Source organism: Pleurodeles waltl, chromosome 11 (genome assembly GCF_031143425.1).
Source record: "Pleurodeles waltl isolate 20211129_DDA chromosome 11, aPleWal1.hap1.20221129, whole genome shotgun sequence".
NCBI classification, from domain to species: domain Eukaryota; kingdom Metazoa; phylum Chordata; class Amphibia; order Caudata; family Salamandridae; genus Pleurodeles; species Pleurodeles waltl.
This window is the reverse complement of record NC_090450.1, coordinates 734,180,461-734,202,810: the sequence shown is the minus strand read 5'-3', so window position 1 is coordinate 734,202,810 and position 22,350 is coordinate 734,180,461. Positions and strand designations below refer to the sequence as shown.

At 48.2% G+C, this 22,350-nt stretch overlaps 1 protein-coding gene across 6 annotated transcripts in view; it reads left to right on the top strand.

Moving 5' to 3' along the window:
* LOC138266072 (oxaloacetate tautomerase fahd2, mitochondrial) overlaps positions 1-21,955 on the top strand; it is a 184,648-nt gene extending 162,693 nt beyond the window's left edge. For all 6 annotated transcript variants that reach the window (XM_069214426.1, XM_069214425.1, XM_069214423.1 and 3 more), the window contains exons 4-8: positions 1,101-1,160; positions 1,408-1,570; positions 20,626-20,734; positions 21,056-21,143; positions 21,408-21,955. In XM_069214426.1, the coding sequence (XP_069070527.1) occupies positions 1,101-1,160; positions 1,408-1,570; positions 20,626-20,734; positions 21,056-21,143; positions 21,408-21,470 (483 nt within the window). In that variant the 3' untranslated portion in view covers positions 21,471-21,955. The remainder of the gene's footprint in view (positions 1-1,100; positions 1,161-1,407; positions 1,571-20,625; positions 20,735-21,055; positions 21,144-21,407) is intronic.
* Positions 21,956-22,350: the final 395 nt, after the last annotated feature.

Genomic DNA, 22,350 nt, shown 5'->3' with positions numbered 1-22,350 from the left:
CCCACCCGGCCCACAATAGCTCAAGAACTGCCTGTGTCCTTGAAGCTCAGGCTGTTTAGCTTGGGGTACAGCAGGTGATGGGGCAGTGAGGGCGTTGGAGGGAGGCTAAGCCCCTTTCAGCCCAATAAGCGTTGCGCATGCCTGCCTCCACGTTAATTCATCCACACATACATCACCCTTTGCTTCATCCCACCCCTCCATGTTGCTTCCCCACATGCGCCCTCCATTGTTTTTTTTTTACCGATTCTACTTGGAACCCCAAACAAAATGGAAACAAGCATTCGCAATGCAATAGGTCTCCCATTTGCTCGAGCTAGAGCTATTAGCGGTGTACATTTTTAACTGGACTTTTCTTGAAATATTAATTGAAAACTAAAACAGTTGACATAAGCAAGCCAATTAAAAGCGCCACGGCCGCCATAAGCAAGAGCGTGAACGAGAGACACAAAAGGAAAAAGAAGTTCCACTCGCAGTCAAATGTATTGGCAAACGCGCAGTTATCCATTTAACAGGGTCGATGGCCTAGGCGGTAACAAAACTGCCCCAAGGAGGGACAATTGTAAAGCATTTACCAATGATAACAAAGGATTTTTGAAAGGCAAGCCCATGAACAAGTTATAGTGAGGGGCACGTGGTGGGCATGGTTAAAAGCTTACAGATAGATTACAACACGTCAGAGCACTTGCGCTCGACCTAAAAAGGGTTCCCACATTTTTTTTTTTTATATATATATATATATATATATTTTTTTTTACTTTGGCCTTGCAGATGGAAAGTTTACTTTACCTACATTGCCACTGAGGTGAAGCCTGTGGGGAAAAAAGGAATACAAGAGTTACTTCAGAGTCGTCCAATTGGTACTCAATGATAGCAGCAGTGTCTGCAGACCTTCAAAACTTTCCTTGTGTTCTGAGTGAATGCTCTTGTCAGAGCATTCTAGACCTACTTCAGCTATCTGGATCATGGGTTGGAAGCAGTGAGTAAGCCGTGCTTGTACTTCGCTTCACTCCCGAAGTGCTTTAAAACATTTATCATTTTATTTTACTCATTACAGATACCTGCTGTTAGAATAGTATTCAGCGTGTTTTCTTTATTTTTAGGAAGTTGACTGGGAGGTGGAGCTGGCGTTCGTTATTGGGAAAAAAGGAAAAAACATCAAGGTAAGTCGTATTGTTCTGTCTGCACTCCCCAAAAGACATCTATGTTTCTCTTCTCCCTACCAAACCGTGAGCCTCTTTTGTGTGCTACCCTCCCCCTCTCTGGTGTTCAGCCTCCGTGGTGTTCTCTTGACCCCACACAATCTGATTCCATCATCATAAGTCACTTTCTCCCAAAGCCTGGTGAACCTGTCCTGTCATTCCCACCACTATCATGACCGCCTCAGATTCCCTTATTGTTGCCTTGCAGGAGGAGAATGCCATGGACTTTGTGGCTGGCTTTACAGTAGCACACGATGTCAGTGCCAGAGACTGGCAGATGCAAAGGAACGGGAGGCAGTGGCTTCTAGGGAAGACATTCGACACATTTTGTCCCATGGGACCTGCTATTGTAACAAGAGATGCAATCTCAGGTACATCAAGTGGTGTCTGTGTGTCACTTTCTCTTTGAATTATCATCATCGGACGTTGTCAGACTGGATTAAAAATCAGCAGGCGACTGTGTCAGATGTATGATTTGGTATTGTAAGATGTAGCAGCATGTCACCATCCCAGAACTGCTTTCAGAGGTACAGTGAGTAGTGTAAGTATGTCACCGTTCCAGATGTGCATTCAAAGTTACACTGAGATGTCAGCAGGTTACCATCCCCACAGCTGTATTCACTGATACAGGAAGTATAGTGAGACTGGGTCTGCAAGTTACCATCACAGGGGCTGTTCAGCTGGTGGTTAACGGAGTATAAGGAAAGGGAGTGTGTGCAACCAGTGCTGATCCAGGTTCAAGTGGGTGATTGTCAAGTTACTAAACGTCCAGGAAAACAGTGAATATTGTGAACCCATTTATTTTAGTCACACAAAGTACATCAGCTCTCAGCCTACGCAGAGTTTTAAAGGTGTTAAAAAGTAAATACACATAGAATGGCAGTAAAATGTAAAAGAGGTGAAGATGTAGGTGATCCGCAAAAAAAGATTATAAACAAGTGAGCAATACCACTGACCAAATTATCAAGTTCAGAATTTCCAACTTTACATGGTAGTTTGTGATATAATTTCTTCCCAAGATTTGCATAACATATAGGGATTAATAAAGCCTAAAACTAATCGGGGGACAGTGAGGCCCATGCAGCAGACAGTACAGGAGGGCAGTACAGGTAGGGAGAAAATCTTCTTCATATAGAGTTGGGTGGATGTGAGGGGCTGTTGTAGCAGAGGAGGGCTTAGGGTGGCCCTTATAGTGAATTAAATGATCTTGAAGAGATGGGTCTTAAGATTCTTCCTGAACTACTAGAACCTTGACACAAGCCTGATGAGGGCCAGAAGGACAAATTACTTTCCTTCGGTAATGCTTTATCTGGTAAAGACTATGGCCTTCATTACAACCCTGGCAGACGGCGGTAATTTGGGGAAAGGTACTGCCAACAGGCTGGTGGTACCTTTTCCCAAATTATGATATTGGTGGTTTGGCTCAAGCCAAACCGCCAATGTACCACTCCGTCCGCCAGGGTGGTAACGGCTGCTGGGCTGGAGACTTCGGTCTCCAGCCAGGCGGCCATCACAATCCCACCCTCTGGATTGGGTTACTGTTCGAACAGCCACGTCTTGAGTTTTTTTCTGAAGAGTGGGAGGTCTTTGGTTTTGCAGAGGTTGGTGGGGAGGGAGTTCCAGGTTATGAGGGCGAGGTAAGAGAAGGCCCTGCCTCTTGTGGTGGTTCGTTGGATGCCAGGCCGTATTATGGCTCATGATATGGCCGGCGGTGTTATGCTGGCTTGGCGCTGCTGCTGGCAGCAGCGTCACCTTACCGCCGTCAGCCACCATGATTTTCGTGAGCAGTACCCCTGCACACCTGTAAATGGTGTTGATCAGTTGTCAGCTCCATTCGCACCGTAAATGACTTTGCAGGCCCTAGACAGGCGCCACCCAGGCATGCAGATGTCAGTTTCTTTTCTTGACTTTCCACGATAGAAGCATAGAGCCATGAAGAACGCCGACAACTGGTGTGTTAAAACCAGGGCCCTAAAGGGGAAGTCCCTGCCCCTAGAAATAAGTTTGCAGAGTGGGGAGGGATGGGTGGGTCGGTAAGGAATCTGCAGCTAGATAGTCTCTACCGGAAAAAGCTTTACCGGAAGTAAGTAACTGGTCCATCTCATAGACTTCTAGCTGCTGATTCCTTACCTTTTAATAAATACCCAAGCAATACTGTCCCCTGAGGTGAGCCTGCAAACCAATTTCAAACAAGTAAGTCTTGCAGGACCGAACGGGCAAAGTGCCCACCCCCGCTGCACTGACTGTCTAGGCAGTAGTGTATGGTAAACATGTACAGAGATGCCCATGTTGCTGCCTGACAGATGTCCAGGACTGGAACTATGCACGCTAATGCAATGGTCGCAGGTAGCAGATCTTAAAGCTTAATACGACCCATCTGGAAATGGTCTGCTTCTGCACTGCCCGACCTTTCTTCGCACCCACATACCCTACAAAGAATTGGTCATCCACCTCGAACTCTTTTGTACAATCAAGGTAGAATGCCAAAGCTCTCTGTGTGTGTCTCGGTGGTGGATTCTCTCCTTTTCCTTAGAAGCATGTGGGGAGTGTAAAAAGTAGGCAAGGTGATGGTTTGGCCTACATGAAAGGACGCAACCACTTTTGGCAAAAAAGAGGCCCTAGTGCGAAGCACTACTTCGTCAGGATAGATAGGAAGGTAGGGCGATTTAGATGATAAGGTCTGTAGCTCACTCACTCTGCGGGCAGATGTAATTGCTACAAGGCTGTTTTCAACGCAAGAATCCTGAGAGGACAGTTGTGGAGAAGTTTGAAAGGAGCGCACATCAAAAAAGCTAGAACCCAATTCAGATCCCATTGGGGCATAATGAATGGGGATGGAGGAAAGTGATGTGTAAGACCTTTGAAGAACCTTTGGGCAAGTGGAGACTTAAACAAGGAACATTTATCAGGCAACCTTGAAAAAGAAGAAATACAGACAGATATCCACAGACAAATATAACTTGTCTGTGCACCATGCCACAAATTTCTTCTGACAGTTTGGTGGAGGGATGCCTGGCTGCTAAGATTATGTTACACACTTCTTGAGGAAGATCAAAGGCTGTCAACTGTTGCCACTCAATCGCCACACAAGAAAGGGAAGAGTGGTCAAGTTCCGGTGAAGAACCCTCCCCTGCAGCTGCAACAGAAGATCCTCCTAAAGGGACAGTCTGATCGGAAGATCGATGCACATGCACAGCAGCTCAGGATACCAGACTCTCTGTGCCCAGTCTGGAGCCACAAGGTTACTTGGGCCCGGTCGTTCCTGATCTTCTTGAGAACTCTGGGCAGGAGTGGTATGTTCAGAAAGGCGCACAGGAGGTCTGAACTCCACTCAAGATGAAGTGTGTCTCTGAGCTATTGCTGCCTTGGAAACTCCAGCGGGCAAAACTGCTGATATTGCGTGTTCTCAGAGGAAGCTAGCAGATTTAACCAAGGCTCTCCCTAAAGAGACTTGCACCACTTCTGGATAGAGACGCCATTCGTGATCTAGGCTTTGTTGTCTGAGTTTTGGCATTGAGAGAGCCTGCCAGATGTTGACCACCAGGGATATGCCCTCCTGTTCCAGCCACGACCAGAGGTGCAGACCCGCCTGACAAAGGGTCCATGACCCCACTCTGCTTGTTACAGTACCACACTGTGGTGGTGGTGCTCATAAACACCATCTTTCCCTTGATAGAGGGAAGAAAGGTTTCAATGCCAGCCAGACTGCATGGAGCTCCTGCATGTTGATGTGGAGTTCTGTTTCAGCCCGAGGTGCCTGTAATCTGCACTCCTCCCAGATGGCCACCTCATCCATGGAGTGACTTATCTGTCACTACTGTCAGATCTGTTTCGGGACGGGAGAGGTAGCTGCCTCTGGCCCAATCGCTATTCATTAACCACCACTGCAGATCTTTTGCAGTTTCCTCCGAGATCTGGATCATGTCAGAGACACTCCCCTGATTTTGTCCCACCTGGAACTTCAGAGCCCACATATACCATCTGGAACGTGTAACCCACAGGATGCAGGGGGCCATGAGGCCAAGCAGCCTCAGAGTCATTCTCACCAAAATGCAGAATAGAGGCTGATACATCGGTATCACAGCCTGAATATCCTTGACTCCCCACTTGGGAGGATAAGCCCAAAACTGCACTGTGCTCACAACAGCTCAGATTAAAGGGAGCATCTAAGAGGGGGTCACGTGGCACGTTTTGTAATGAAGCCTAGAAAATGCAGGAGGTCTGCCCTAGTCTGGAGGTGGGAGACAACAGCCTGGGGCGAACTCACCTTCAACAGCCAGTCGTGATAGGGTAAGCCTGAAACCACTGATCTATGCAGTTGAGCTGCAACCATGCCATCACCTCGGTGAACACTGGTAAGGCCAAAGAGAAGCACTGTGAACAGAAACTGCTCGTGGCATACCATGAATCGTGAGTAACATCTGTAGGCAGGCAGGACGGCTATATGAAAGTATGCATCCTGCAAGTCCAGTGCTACCATCCATTCTCCTGGGTCCAGGGCAGACAAGACCTGAGCCAGCATGAGCATCTTGAACTTCTCCTTCTTGAGGAAGAGATTGAGGGATCAAAGGTCAAGGATAGGGCAACCCTGTTGTCATTTTTGAGGAACAAAATGTAGCAGAAATAGGAACCACAGCCTTCTTCTGGCACTGGAACCCTCTCTATGGCAACCTTTGCCAAGAGAGCTGTAAAATTTTCACAGAGAAGGGACAAATTATACTCTGTCACTTGATCGTAAGATGGTGGCATGGATGGAGGGGTAGTTTCGAAGGGGAAGGATTAGCACCTTCAGACTGTTGGTAAAACCCACTTGGCTGATGTGATGGAATGCCAGTGGGGCAGGTGATGGTGAATCCTGCCGCTAATGGCCCTTGGTGGTGGGGCAGACTAGGAGGGTTTAGAGGCTGTTGCCATGGGGGTTGAGGGGTCAAAGGACTGACAAGACCACCGGACACCTGACCCATAAAGTTGGTGGGTTCCAGGCCCTCGGCCACACAGAGGCTGGGCAGCAAGCATGGCGGCTTTCCAGAAATTGGTGCGGTTTGGGATCCCTTCCTTAGCCTAGAAGGGGGCAAAAGGCAGAATGGGGGGGAAGAGGAGCCACCTCAAGGTCCAAAGACCTGGCTGTAGCCTGAGAATCCTTGAATCGCTCTTCTGCCGAGTTTGCCTTGTCTCCAAAGAGACATGCCATTAGGAGCATGTCCATCAAAGAAGACTGGACATCTCCCGAAAAGCCAGACGTCCTCAGCCAGGCGTGGCGCCTCAGGGTCACTGTTGTGGAAACCGATTTGCCTAGCAAGTCAGTTGTGTCAAGTCTGCAACAAATTGTGAACTTGGCTGCCTCTCTCCCATCAGCAACAGCTTGAGAGAGTACAGCCCTGGCCTCCTCCGGAATCTGTAACAGCACTTCTGCAACAGTATCTAACAGCATGTGGGCCAAAATACATGCAGAGTTCACTGACGACAATGCAAGGCTGGCAAAAGAAAACACCTTCTTCCAAAATGAATCCAACTTTTTGAATTCCCTATCCAGAGGAGCGGCATGGTAGGCACCTTGGGCGGTAGAGGCTTGCATCAGGAAACTTAGGTCCCCAGGTGTGGCGCAATGGGCAATAGTCCTGTTCACAGAAGCCCCTGTGCTGGGTTTGGACAGGTACCCAGTAGGACATCAGTTAGGGCATCACTGAACAGGAGCATGAGTTCTGTCACAAGATTATTCTTGATGGTCACTGAGGGTACTTGAAGGTCCAGGACCTAAGCCGCTCTCCTAACCACCAGAGCATAAGGAGCTTCCTCCTCCATAGTCGTGGTAGGGGGAGAACGCATGCCAGTATCTGAAGTAGTGTCCAGTCCTCACATCAGACCAGCAACTCCCTCCCATTCATCTTCCAGCCCAAGCCCAGAGAAATAGGGCTCAGGATCCGAGCGAGGAGGCAAAGCTTCTGCTGGTGCCAGAGACAGTGACTATGGCTGGGCTGCTATCAGCTTTAGGGACCCTTCCCTCAGAGCCTCTGGATGTTTAGCCTGGCATCTCGGAGCACAACTTTGGGTCATGCTCCAAACACCACCAACACATGAGGTACGGATCCGTTCCAGACCTCGCCCGACACACCAAAAAAGACTAAGGTGAAGCTGTCTTCAGATCAGTGTTGGCTGGCACGGATAGAAAAGAATTGGCGTTGGTGCATCTAACTAGCGCCTATGTAGGACCCGCAATGTCATTTGCTGCGGGGATGGCGCCAACGACGGACGCAGAGCTGATAGACGCCACTTACCGATGCGGAGGGGTACTCCTCATGAAAATCTTCCAGATTAAGGCCCTCATTTTGAACACAGCGGGATTTCCTGCCGTGTTCAGGCTGGCGGTCTTTTCATCGACCGCCAGCCCCCTGGAAAACCCGCCGGCCGTATAATGTTTTCCCCGGCAGGCAGGCAGGCGGAGACAGTGTTTCCGTCCGCCGGCCAGGCAGGGAACACAGCCGTAACATTGAGGGCGGCTCCATTAGGAGCCGCCGCCAATGTTGGTGTGCGGCAGTGCAGCAGCACCCGTCGCGCATGTCGCTGCCCCTAAATTGGGCAGTGTCATGCGCGACGGGGGCCTGCACGGGGGCCCCTGCACTGCCTATGCAAAGTGCATGGGCAGTGCAGGGGCCCCCAGGGGTGCCCCAGGGCACCTCCTCCGCTAGCCTTTTCCTGGCGGGATATCCCGCCAGGAAAAGGCTGGCGGCATATGGCAGCGGGAGCATGGCGGTGGGTGATGGCTGCCACTGGCGGCCGTCAACCTGTTCATTATGTGGCGGTTCGGCCCGCCATGCCAGATGGCGGCTTCAGCCGCCACTGCTGGCATGGCGGGCCGAACCGCCATGTTCATAATGAGGGTCTAAGTCTAACACCAAGGGAGAATTCAAAGGTAAGGAATCTGAAGCTAGAAATCTCTATCAGATTGTTGTTCCACGTTCAGTGTGCTTATATGGAGAAGTTTACCTCAAGATTACTTTCTTTTGTGCAATGCATTTCCGGTCTTGTGATGTTCTAGCCTCAGGTGATGCGCTGATCCCCACTGACAACAGTGAGAGAAGACACTATGGCGGTCATTATGAACATGGCAGTCCGGACCGCCATATAATGTTCATGGCGGGACCACCTCAGGTGGAACTCTACCACCGCCAGGCAGGCTGGCGATGGCAGAGTTCCTTATCCGACAGAGCAGCGCTGCCCGCCGGATAATGAACCTGTTTTGCCCCAGCCTTTCCCTGGCAGTTTAACCGACCAGGGAATGGCTGGCAGAAGGGGTGCCCCGGGGCCCCCCTGAAGGCTCCTGCACTGCCCATGCATTTGGCATGGGCAGTGGAGGGGCCCCCGTGCACAGCCCTGTTGCGCATGTCACTGCCCGATTTATGGGCAGTGATATGCGCAATGGGTGCTGCTGCACCCGCCACACTGCTACATTGCCGCCGGCTCCATGTGGAGCCGGCAGCAATGTACAGGCCCTGCATTCCGCTGGGCCGGCTGGCAGAAACACTGTTTACGCCCAGCAGAATGTTGTTTATTTGGCCGGCGGAGTCTTCAGCGTGCTAGTGGTCGTTTTTTCGACCGCCAGCACCAAACTCGGTGGGATTTCCCGCCGAGTTCGTAATGAGGGCCTATGTTTCCGGAAGTGGTGGGCGTTTAATGTCTGCCCTGTGTGTTCCCAGATGTGAAGAACGCAATTTTTGTATTCTTCAGAACTAGGTCAAAGCTAGAATCAGAATTAAAAAGCTCAAAAGCTTGAGTATTCAAGTTTGAAAAAACAACTGTTCGAAAGCAAAATGCAGGCAATTCCAAAAAGTTGAGTATTAACACTTTACTGTGATTAATTTCAGTAATGCAAATGGCGATGTTTAGTTTTAACACACCGGAAGAGGTTACTGCTTGGGAAAAGTTAGAGATCTCTTTCTTTAAGGCAAGACGTTGGTTGAGTTAATCTGTGTATTAGGGCAAAGGTTTGGAATAGTGCAAAGGTGTGGATAAGGGGTAGAATTAGGAATGTGAATGAAGTAGGTGATGACCTAGTGTTAAGGGGTGCAAGACAGAGTTTATAGTATTTAACAGCTTAAGGGAAATAAGGGAGTTAAATAGTGGCAGTTAGGTAGGGTAATTTAAAGTGCAGATAATTGCATTATAAAGAGGTCTGCTATAAAATACTTTCAAAAACTGTGTAGGAAAGTACCCTCTCTCTTCGCACGTTTAACCCCCGAATAAGTGATGACCTAGTGTTAAGGGGTGCAAGACAGAGTTTATGGTACTTAACAGCTTAAGGGAAATAAGGGAGTTAAATAGTGGCAGTTAGGGTAATTTAAAGTGCAGATAATTGCATTATAAAGAGGTCTGCTATAAAATACTTTCAATAACTGTGTAGGAAAGTACCCTCTCTCTTGGCATGTTTAACCCCATTTTCTGCCTGCTGTCAGTGTGTCAGACTGTGTTCACTGGGATCCTGCTAACCAATACCACAGTGATTATGCTCTCTCCCTTTAAACATGGTTACTTACAGCTCACATTTGGCATACTGGTGGCCCCATGTACGTCCCTAGTATATGGTACCCAGGGCATTGGGGTACCAGGGGATCCCCATGGGCTGTAGTATGTATTATGCCACCCATGGGGAGCCCATGCAAAGTGTATCTACAGGCCTGCCATTGCAGCCTGCATGAAAGGGTACAAGTCCCTGCACCAGGTCACTGTAAGACCCCCCCCTAGGGCAGGCCCTCCTAGCACAGCGGGCTGTGAGAAAGTACCTGTGTATGAGGGCTCCCCTGCAATAGCAGAGGTGCCCCCACGAACTCCAGTCCCATTTTCCTGGACTTCGTGAGAGCGGGGACGCCATTTTATGCGTGTACTGGACATAGGTGTAACTACCTATGTCCAGCTACATAATGGTAACTCCGAACCTAGGCATGTTTGGTATCAAACATGTTGGAATCATACCCCAATGCTGTTACTAGTTTTGGAAGTATGATTCCATGCACTCTGAAGGCTCCTTAGAGGACGCTTTCCATTTTTGTAGTATATGGTTTGGGCTCCCCCTAGGGTCACAATTGTCTATTTGCATATGCCCTGTTTTCTATCACTTTCTGTGCCACTTACTGATTACTAGTGTACGTATTTTGTGTTTTTATTTACCCCCTAATGGAGGGTTGCCTCTCTAGTACCTTTTGGTAATTATGTCACAAAAATAAAGTACCTTTATTTTTGTAACACTATGATTCTTTCATGTGTGTAAGGGTTATGTGACTACACTGGTATTGCATGTCTCCTAGATACACCTTGGCTGCTCATCCACAGCTACCTCTAGAGAGCCTGGCTACTAGACACTACCTACACTCCACTAATAGGGGATACCTGGACCTAGTATAAGGTGTAAGTACCTTAGGTACCTACCACACACCAGGCCAGCTTCCTAAATTGGTGGTGCAGCAGTGGGATAAGCACTTGCAAATGCCTTACCACTCAGTCACTTGATACTTTCCACAGGAAAGACCACTTACTAACTAGGGGTACACTCTGTACTTAGTATCAGGGAAGAAGCCGCCTAAGTTTGGGTAAGCTGGGGGTCTAGGCATAGCCCTTGCTCCCAGCTTCTTTGAGTAGAGTAAGGGCCACGTGTACAAATATTTGGATTTGCAATTTCCTAATTGCGATTTCATGCGAATCGCAATTAGGGAATCGCAATTCCAAATGTAAGAAACTCCACTGAGTTTCTTTTACAATTCCCGGTGGGTTGCAAAAAGATCTGCCTCATTAATGTTAAGAGGCAGGTCGCAATTTGCGACCCACTGTAATCGCAAAAATCACAGGGATGGTGGCCTGCTGGTGTCAGCAGACCATTGTTTCTGTGATTGCTTTTGAATAAAGCAATCTCTTTTTTTTTTTTTTTTTTTTTTTTAATAAACGCAGCCGATTTTCCGTAAAGTTAAAGTAGTCAGTGGGACCAATGCCTCCTCTTCAAAAACGTTTTTGCATGGATTCACAAAGGGGAAGGAGTCCCTTGGGGACTCCTTCACCTTTGTAAATGTGTTAGCACCAATTTGAAATTGGTGCTAACTGAGATTGTTTTGCGAACGCATTCACGGTCACAAAACATTCATACATACCATTTAGGTTCGCTATTAGGAAGGGACGCCCTGAACACACCCCTTCCTAATGCGGAATCGCAAAACTCAAATTGTGATTCGGTAATAAGTTACCGAATCACAGTTTGGACCTTGTACATCCCAAAAAGCATTTTTCTAGTCACAAACGGGCTGATTCCCAGAATCGGCCCGTTTTAGACAAATGCTTTGTACATGTGGCCCTAGGTTAGAGTAGTTAGGGATCCTACACCACTCTAGCTAGCTGAAACATCTTCAGCAGGGCACACTTCTCAGGCTATGGATTCTCCCTATGAGAACCTGACCTTCCAAGAACTTAGGGAGATGTGTGCTCAAAGAAAGCTGAAGACAGGGAGAAATCCCAATAAGACTCTGCTTCTGGGCCTGCTCCTCCAAGATGACCAGGAACATGCTGGTAGCCAGGAGGAGGAGGAAATAGACTCGAGCCCTCCAGTACTAGAAAAGGAAAACATAGCTACTGAGGTGGGTCAGGAAGAACCCAGGGAGGGTCAGAGAACGTCTAGGCACACTCACAGTCCTGTTAGGAGCACTGTTAGCAGGGTAAAGGGGGGCCACACGAGTAGGTCCACATTTGTCCTTAAAGGGCTGGTTGAGAGGGTGTCTAAGGGCAGAAACAGATCCTCCTCTGCCCACTCTCACATCTCCTCAGTATATGAGGAGACCCACTGTTCAACTCCAGGGGAAGATTCCCTAGACAGGGAACTCAGGCAACTGAGACTGGAGGATGCCAAGCTGAGGCTGCAGCAAAAACACCCCACAACCCCCACCCCCTACAAGGTGGGAGATTACTTTTACATGTGGTTCACTGCTCTGCAGAGGGCTTGTAAAGTACAAAGGGTCACTCAGAGAGAGTGGGCTGCTATCCTGTGGCTCTCCTTCTCTGACAAGGGGAGAGGTAGACGTCTAACTGTCAGGGAAGAAGATGCTGACAACTATGCTGTTCTGAAATCTGCACTCTTAGATAGATTTGGTCTCACCACTTAACAGTACAGAATCAAGTCCAGGGAGACCAGGAAAGAGTCCTCCCAATATTATGTTGATTTTGTCGACTGCTCTGTTAAAGCTTGAGAAGGCTGGTTACATGGTGGCAAAGTCAGTGATAAGGGGGCTTGTATAATCTGATTTTGAGAGCATATTTTGAACAACTTTGTGTCTGACTTGTTGCATCAATACTTGGTTGACTCAGATCTGACCTCTCCCCCAAAACTGGGAAGAAAGGCAGACAAATAGGTTAGAACTAGGGTGAGCTTTTTGGGGTGAGCAGAAAAGCTCATAGAGGCAGTGACAACAAGAAAAAGGAAGCAGGTAAGTCTCAGGACAAGGGTGGGGACGAAGATTAAAACAAGGAGGCTTCATCAGGCCCACAAAAATATTCTGGAGGTGGGTCTAAAACCTCTTCCTCCCATGTTAAAAAGCCTTGTTGCTCTATGTGTAAAAACAAAGGCGATAGGCCAGGAGACAGCCCCTGCCCTAAAAAAGGCACCAAGCCACCCACCACTACAACCCCCCCTTCTGCTTCTAGTACCACTATACTATTAACAGCAGCGTGGTGTTTTTTATTTATTTATTTTTTAGCAATACCCAATCCAAGGGTGTAGCTCGGCTCACTTTAGTAAGTGTAGTGGGGGCTGGTTGAATTAGAGAGATAACAGAAGCTGTTTTAGGGCCAGATGTAGGAAAGCTTTAACGACTCGCAAACGGTGAAAAACACCGTTTGCGAGTCTCTAAAGCCCATCTGGTATGTAGAAATGCATTTTGCGAGTCGGAACCGACTCGCAAAATGCATTTCTGAGTCGCAAATAGGAAGGGGTGTTCCCTTCCTATTTGCGAGTCGCACTGGTATGCATTTCCATTTGCGACCGCTTTGGACTCGCAGTTACCATCCACTTGAAGTGGATGGTAACCCAGTCGCAAACACATGGGGACCCCTTCCCCTTTGTGTCTGGCCGAAAAAATACCGAAACAAAAGGTTTCGGTTTATTTTTCAAAGTGCAGCTCGTTTTCCTTTAAGGAAAACGGGTTGCACTTTGAAAAAAAAAAAAACTGCTTTATTTAAAAGCAGTCACGGACATGGAGGTCTGCTGTTCCCAGCAGGCCTCCATGTCCGTGAGTGCCCTGAATCACTATGGGGTCGCAAATTGCGACCCACCTCATTAATATTAATGAGGTGGGTCTTTGCGACCCCATAGCGACTCGCAGAAGGTGTCTGAGACACCTTTCTGCATCCCAAATTGCGACTTGCAATTTGCGAGTCGCAGGGACTCGCAAATTGCAAGTCGCAATTTGGGACTTTGCTACATCTGGCCCTCAGTCTCGGATGGTGGCGTTGGTCTTACCATCCTTGCAGCCTGTCCCCTAAATATGGATAAGTACAGGCAGCAGCCCTTGATAAATGGTGTTCAGGCAGAGCCCTACAGGGACACAGGTGCCAGTGTCACTATGGTGACTGAAAAACTTGTGTCCCCTGAGCAACACTTACTCGGTCATCAGTACCAAGTGGCTGACGCCCACAGCAACACTGCGTGCCACCCCATGGCAGTTGTTGATTTCAGCTGGCGGAGGGGGGTGTTACTGGTCCTAAGAAAGTTGTTGTGTCCACAGACCTACCTGTAGTGTCTCTACTAGGGAATGACTTGGAGATTTCAGCTTGGGCTGAAGTGGAGTTGGAGGCCCATGCAGCAATGCTGGGCATATTTTTGCCTTGACCACTGCACAGGCCAGGGAACAAAAACATCAAGGAAACTTGGGGCCTTGAAAAATGGCCCAAGAGCTTCCAAACCCAAGGGGAGAAAGGGCAAAAAGGTGCCCCTACCTCCAGTGAATATTCTCCCTTTGAGGAGGACAAATCTACCCCTGTGGCAGAACCTACACCTGAGGAGTGTGCACTCTTAGGTGTGGGAGGAGGGGGGGTGCTGCCAGGGAGGAATTCAGTATGGCACAGAAAACCTGTCCCATACTGGAGGACTTAAGGCAACAAGCTGTCCTTCAAGAAGCGGGGGATATCAGTGGCACCCACAAGGTGTATTCGGAAGACTACCTCTTGTATTCAGAACCAAAGAAACCCAAATCTGGTGCCACCAGGAGATTGGTAGTACTTCTGCAATACAGAGAATTTTTGTTGACCCTTGCACTTGACATTCCCCTGGCAGGTCACCTGGGGCAAAATGACACTTGGGACAGACTTGTCCCTCACTTTCACTGGCCCCACGTCAGAAGACACTAAGGAGTTTTGTCACTCCTGTATCACCTGTCAAGCCAGTGGCAAGACAAGTGGCACCATAAAGGCCCCCCTTAATTCCACTTCAAGTGGTTGGGGTTCCCTTTGAGAGGGTTGGGTTGGATATTGTTTCCCCCCTAGACCTGCCCATAGCCTCTGGGAACAGATTTATTGTGGTGGTGGTGGACAATGCCACCAGGTACCCAGAAGCTATTTCTCTAAGGACCACTACAGCTCCTACAGTGGCAAAAGCCCTCCTGGGAATTTGCTCTAGAGTGGGCTTTCCTAAAGAGGTGGTATGAGACCGAGGTACCAACTTTATGTCCGCATACCTTAAGGTAATGTAGAAGGAATATGGTGTTACCTACAAGTTCACCACCCCTTACCATCCCCAAACCAATGGATTGGTAGAGAGATTTAACAAAACTCTGAAAGGCATAATCATGGTACTCACTGAAAAACTCAAGAGGAGATGGGATGTCCTACTGCCATGCCTCTTTTTTGCCTACAGGGAGGCCCCTCAGAAGGGAGTGGGCTACAGCCTCTTTGAACTTCTGTTTGGGCTCCCTGTTAGGGGTCCTCTTGTAAGGGAGGGCTGGGAGCAACCTCGCAAGCCCCCTAAGCATACATTGTGGACTATGTACTTGGCCTCAGATCCAGAATGGCTGATTACATGAAAAAGGCCAATAAAAACCTTCAGGCCAGCCTAGAACTGCAGAAGCAGTGGCATGTCCAGAAGGCTGTTCTGACTGTATACCAGCCAGAGAAGAAGGTGTGGGTCCGGGAGCCAGTGTCTCCCAGGGCACTCCAGGACAAGTGGAGTGGTCCCCACATAATAGTGGAAAATAAGGGTGAGGTCACCTACCTGGTGGACCTAGGCCTTCCAAGAAGCCCCCTCATGGTGCGTCTTGTAAAGTGCCGAAAACCCTACGACAAGGCTGACATGACCCTGCTCATGGCCACTGATGAGGGACATGAGAAAGAGAGTGACCCTCTCCCTCACTCCATCTCCAACACTGCAGCTGATGGCTCAGCTGATGGGACAGTCCTTGCTAACTGCCTTTCTGAGTTCCAAAAAGAAGACTGCATGAATCTCCTAGAGCAGTTTTCAGAACTGTTCTCTTTAACACCTGGTAAGACAACATGGTGTGAACACACCATTGATATAGGGCACAGTTTGCCCATATAAAGCAAACTCTATAGGCAACCTGACCATGTTAGAGACTGCACCAAAGCAGAAGTGCAAAAGATGCTCGACCTATGAGTCACTAAGCACTCTGACAGACCCTGGGCTAACCCAGTGGTGCTGGTCCCAAAACCTCACTCTCAGAATGTGAAAAGGGAGATGAAGTTCTGTGTTGACTATAGAGGGCTCAACACTGTCACAAAGACAGATGCTCATCCTATCCCCAGGACAGATGAGCTAATGGATACACTGGTATCTGTCAAGTATCTAAGCACATTTGATTTGACTGCAGAAAATTGGCAGATCAAATTCTCAGATGATGCTAAATCAAAGACAGCTTTTTCAACCATTGGAGGGCAGTGCCAATTTACAGTAATACCATTTGGTCTGAAAAATGCACCTTTCACATTTCAGAGGCTGATAAATACAGTCCTCCAAGGTTTGGAAGCCTATAGTGCAGCTTATCTAGATGATATAGCTGTCTTTAGCTCCACCTGGGAGGATTACCTGGCCCATCTTTGGAATGTCATAGAGGCTCTGCAAAAGGCAGGCCTCACTATCAGGGCTTCTAAGTTCCAGGTAGGGCAGGGGAAGGTGGTATATCTGGGCCACCTGCTGGGTGGATGCCAGTTTCAGCCACTACAGTGGAATATCCAAACTAATTTAGATTGGACCCCCCTACTACACAGACCCAAGTCACTGGGTACTATGGGATGTTCATTAAGAAGTATGGCTCCATTGTAGCCCCTTTTAATGACCTTAGCTCTAAAAGAATGCCAAAGAAAGTTTTATGGACAGCTAGCTGTCAAAAAGCCGTTGAAGATCTCAAACAGGCCATGTGCTCTGCACCTGTTTTGAAAAGACCTAACTACTCCAAGAAGCTCATAGTACAAACAGATGCTTCTGAGGTGTGGGTTGGGGCAGTTCTTTATAAACTTAACACAGAAGGCGAGGGCCAACTAGTAGCTTTTATAAGCAGAAGGTTCACACCCAAGGAATGGTGTTGGGCAGTCCTAGAAAGGGAGGCCTTTGCTGTGGTCTGGGCCTTGAAGAAGCTGAGGCCATACCTGTTTGGCACTCACTTCATTGTTCAGACAGACCACAAGCCCCTTCTATGGTTAAAGCAGATGAAAGGAGAACATCCCAAACTGTTGAGGTGGTCCATATCCCTGCAGGGAAGGGACTATACAGTGGAACACAGACCTGGGAGTAACCACTCTGATGCAGATGGAATCTCCAGATATTTCCACTTACACAATGAAGACTCATCTGGGCAAGGTTAGCCTTCTTGTCCTTCGTTGGGGGTGTGTGTAGGAAAGTACCCTCTTTCTTGACATGGTTACCTCCATTTTCTGCCTGTTGTCAGTGTGTTTGACTGTGTTCACTTGGATCCTGCTAACCAGGACCCCAGTGATTATGCTCTCTTCCTTTAAACTTGGTTACTTACACCCCACATTTAGCATACTGATGCCCCCATGTAAGTCCCTAGTATATGGTACCCAGGTACCTAGGGCACTGGGGTACCAGGGGATCCCCATGGGCTGCAGCATGTATTATGCCACACATAGGGATTCCATGCAAAGTGTATCTGCAGCCTATGTAAAAGGGTGCATGCACACTTTTCACTACAAGTCACTACACCAAGTTATTGTAAGTCACCCCTTAAGCAGGCCCTCCTAGCCCAGACGGCTGGGTGTAATTACCTGTGTGTGATTTCACCCTTGCACTAGCAGAGGTGCCCCCACGTACTCCAGGGCCATTTTCCTGGACTTCATGAGTGAGGGACGCCATTTTATGCATGTGCTGGACATAGGTCACTACCTCTGTCCAGCTATATAATGGTAACTCCGAACTTAGACATGTTTGGTATCAAACATGTCAGAATCATACCCCAATACTTTTGCCAGTATTGGAAGTATGATTCCATGCACTCTAGGGGCTCCTTAGAGGACCCCCAGCATTTCTCCTACCACCCTCCTGGGGTTTTCCGGGCAGCCCAGGTTGCTGCCACCCCTCGGACAGGTTTTTGCCCTCCTGCTGCTTGAACAGCTCAAGCCCAGGAAGGCAGAATAATGGGTTTCCTTTGGGGGAAGGGGGTAACACCCTCTCCCTTTGGAAATAGGTGTTACAAGGCTTGGGAGTGGTAGCCTCTCAAAGCCACTAGTATGCTTTGAAGGGCACATTTGGTGCCCTCCATGCATAAACCAGTCTACACAGGTTCAGGGACCTCAAGTCCCTGCTCTGTCACGAAACTTGACTATGGAAAGGGGCCACTTCCCTGTCCATCACCCTCAGCTCAGGGGTGGTGCTCAGAGCTCCTCCAAAGAGTCCCTGGGTTCTGCCATCTTGAATCCAAGGTTGTCAGGGACCTCTGGGAGCATCTGAGTGGTCAGGCCAGGCAGGTGACGTCAGACCCCGCTCCTGATAGGGGGTTACCTGGTTAGGTGACCAATCTCCCTTTCAGTGCTATTTAGGGACTCTCTCTTGGGTGGGTCCTCAGATTCGGCTTGCAAGATTCCAACAAGGCTCCTCTGCAACTGCTACTTTGACTTGTAGCCACTGGAAACACGACTGGACCCTCCAGGAACTGACAATTTGCATCCACGACGAAGAGACTGCTTGCAACATTGTTTCCAGGGTTCCTTCCAGCTTCTGCAACATTTCCCCGGCTGTGCATCCTCTGAGGGCGGCAAGGCTTCAGTCAGCACAAGAAAAAAGAAGGAATCTCCCTTGGAGTGAAGTAGTCGATTCCCCTGTATCCGCAGGCACCAAATGCAATGACTACCGGCTGCGTGGATGTCCCCTCATCCTGAGCTGCGTGGATACTGCATCACGGGTGGTGGTCCAAAGTGGTCCTCTTGGTCCTCTCTGCCAGCTGTCCAACTTTGGTGGAGGTAAGCCCTTGCCTTCCCACACACGACAGTACCAACGTGCACTGAGTCCCTTGCAGCCAACAAGGCTTGTTGGCATCTCCTCCAAGGGATCTTCAAGCTCTGTCTAGCCTCAGCACTCCTTCCTGTGATTTACAGCCCTCTGCGTGCTTCTCCTGCGACGTGGGACCCTTCTCCAGTTGTGCTGCGTGGGCTGCTCTGCGCTCCTGGTTCCTCTTCCAGTGGGTCTCCTGTGGGGGTTGCCTCTCCTTCTGTGGACTCCCTGCCTTGCTGAGGGTTCTCCTAGGACTACCCTGTGGGCTGAGTCCTCCTGGATCTTGCTGGTCCCTGGCAGCTCCACTTCTGCCTTTCCCAAGGCTTGTTGGTAGCTTTTCCACACCACTGACCGACTACAATTATCCATCCGGCGTGGGGCGTCGACTGCATCCTTCAGGAATTCTTCACCTGCTCCAGGGCTGCATTCTTGACCGTCTTCGTTCTACTGTCGACCAACTCCTGCATCCACAGTTGGGTGGGTAGTGCCTCCTTCCCCCACTGGACTCTTCTGTGAATTCTGGACTTTGTTCCCTTCTTCCACAGGTCTTCCTCTTCAGGAATACACCGCTGGCTTCTTGCAGTCTTGTGTGGGTGTTGCATTTTCTTCTTTTTGTTCCTTTTGGGTGAAAATGCAGTAACTTACTCCTTTCTTTCTGGGCATTAGGAGGCACTGTGGTACTTACCTTTGGGGCTTCCTCGTACCCCCAGCTCCCCTCTCGCACATTCCACTTACCTAGGTGGGGGGGTCCTGTGTTCGCATTCCATTTTTTTTAGTATATGGTTTGGGCTCCCCCTAGGGTCACAATTCCCTATTTGCATATGCTCTGTTTTCTAACACTTTCTATGTCTTTTACTGATTACTAGTGTACATATTTAGTGTGTTTCCTTACCTCCTACTGGAGGGTTGCATCTGTAGTACTTTTTGGTAATTGTGTCACAAAAATAAAGTACCTTTATTTTTGTAAAACTGTGTGATTCTTCCATGTGTGTAAGTGCTGTGTGACTACATTCGTATTGTATGAGCTTTGCATGTCTCCTAGATAAGCCTTGGCTACTCATCCACGGTTACCTCTAGAAAGCCTGGCTTCTAGACACTGCCTACACTACTAATAGGGGATACCTGGACCTGGTATAAGGTGTAAGTACCTTAGGTACCCACGACACACCACGCCAGCTTCCTACAAAGTACTTTTAATTAATGTGTAATATAATAAAATAAACGGCCATGTGACCCCTTATTCTAAAGGACTGTAAATATCAGCCCCCATGGCATTCAGCCATCGTAATTGCAGTCGCAGCTGTGGACATTGCATAATGACTCGTATACTCCCAATACGCAGAATGTTGATTGCTGATGTGTTTTTTTCAAATGTGCAGAACACGTGATGTTGAAGCATGTACAGGGTATTAAGTGGCTACTTTGTGTGTCAGCAAAAGCCTCAACACAGCATGATAGCTCAATGCGTTCGACTCATAGTACACTGAGTTAAGGTTTAGGTTATACCATGATGTGCAGAACACTGAATGAGGACACTGTATTTGGTCTCAGATGTGCAAGATGCTTAGCAATTGACCATGCATTAGGGAGTGAATATCCTGATATTGTCATATGTCACTCTACATTGCTCATTCCTTCACAGACATGGTTCAATATTGCTCCTTATTGAGTGAAGCGCTGTACTGCCCATATGGCTTAGTCTGTAGTATAGAAATTCCTATAATAAATGCCAGTTTCCTGAGGTGCAAAACATTTATTGCTGGGCAGATGTGTAGGGTAATACACAACAGAATGTACATTCCCCAACATGCAAGACATTGATTAAACTGATGTATGTTCTTAGATCTCCTGGGCGTAGTGTTACCGTGCCGTGTGTTATCAGATGTGGAAGACAACGATAAACAGCCCATGTATTCAAAGATGTGCACTTCTCTATCTCTCATTTAGACCCTCACAATCTGGGAATCCGCTGCAAAGTAAATGGGGAGCTTGTCCAGAATAGCAACACCAACCAAATGATCTTCAAGACCGAGGCACTGGTCTCTTGGGTGTCCAGGTAAGAATCTACTAGGACAGACCAGCGGGACTCTAAAAAGAGATAAGGCACCCACAGCCACTATCGTCCATCCTCTAGGGAGTGAGAGAGCATCCTAGTCTTTGATGTTCACTTGTGGGACAGAGGAATAGCACTTGCTGCCTTTTGTCCATGCTCTCAAAAATTAGAGAACCCACAGTCCTCGTGGACACCTTTAAGACAACCACTGCCCTCTTGTCCATCCTCTGGATAAACTGAGGGAAGAACACATTCTTCAATCGCACCCTCGAACACATCTACAAAAGCTCAGAAATTATCTTAAAGCATCTTTTCATTTGGCAGATTCGTAACACTATATCCTGGAGACGTTTTCCTCACAGGAACCCCTCCCGGAGTTGGAGTATTCAGAAAGCCCCCAGTATTTCTCAAGGTAATAAAAATGATTTTTCAGAGGAGTTATTGGGTGGGAAAGATCCATCAGTCTATAGTGAGCACAGTGATTAGAATTGATTATTGCAGGTTAAAGAGGGGGGGGGGCAAAGGGATGGAAGGAGGCAACCTAGACTGGGAGAGGAGCACTACAGAGTGTTGTAGTTCAGTTAGAGAGAAGTGCGGTTGGTCTCTGGTACTGTTTGTGCTCATTAGTTGGTGCCTGTTGCACCTTCAAAGTATTGACTTGTGACATTTTTTGCAGGCAGATGATGTTGTTGAATGCGAGATCGACGAACTTGGAGCAATCCGCAACAAGGTTGTGTAAAAATACTTCAAGACACTGTAACTAAGGCCTATCTGCACGTCACTGAAACTGTAATTGCCAAATTTATCCCAACCATCTGGCCACCCCGCCAGACTAAGGGAACCACTGACAAGACCTGCAGCTCTACACCAATGAGATGGTGGAAGAAGAGGTTCCAACAATTGCGCTAACAGTAAATGTTCTGCTTTGAAAAATGTTAACTAAATAAAAGTGGGGCTGCTATGGATTGATATTTGGGTATTTAAAAAGTAGTGGTTCCTAAAAGCCGCTGACAAAGGACATGATTGTTCAGGGCCAAGATCAACATTGCATTCAAATTCTCACGCTTTACGACTTTAGAAGAGCACTCTTGCCAGTAATGCCTTCAGGATCTCAATTTACTGACAACTGTCCTTGCCCTGTCACCCACTGACCTCGAGTCTTAGCTGGTGGTCACTTGGTCTCCCTGACCTCAAAGCAGTAAAATAAAACAGCATGGAAATGTACTGAGTATCCAAGTGTATTTTTAAATATAAACTAAATAAATGGAGAGCTGAATAAAAAGAGGAACAGGTGTAAACAGTACTGGAAGATAGATATGTTTATGATGATGCGCAGGGCCGGCTTTAGGGCGGTGCGAGCAGTGCAGCCGCACCGGTTTCTGACCAGGATTGGGGAGCGCTGACCTCAGGGGAGGCTTTGTGTTTAGCAATAACTTACAGAACTGGGTTGGGGGGCGCTGAGTTTAGCAATCAACTTATGAATGTTGTGATTTAAAAGCACCTAGTGGAAAGGTCCTTGTGCGCCCAGCCTTCAGGAAGCGATTAAAATGTTAAGATACCTCTTGTGATTAATGTTCCTGCTAGGGAGAGAGATGGGAGTTTTGTCTAGCGGCAGATTT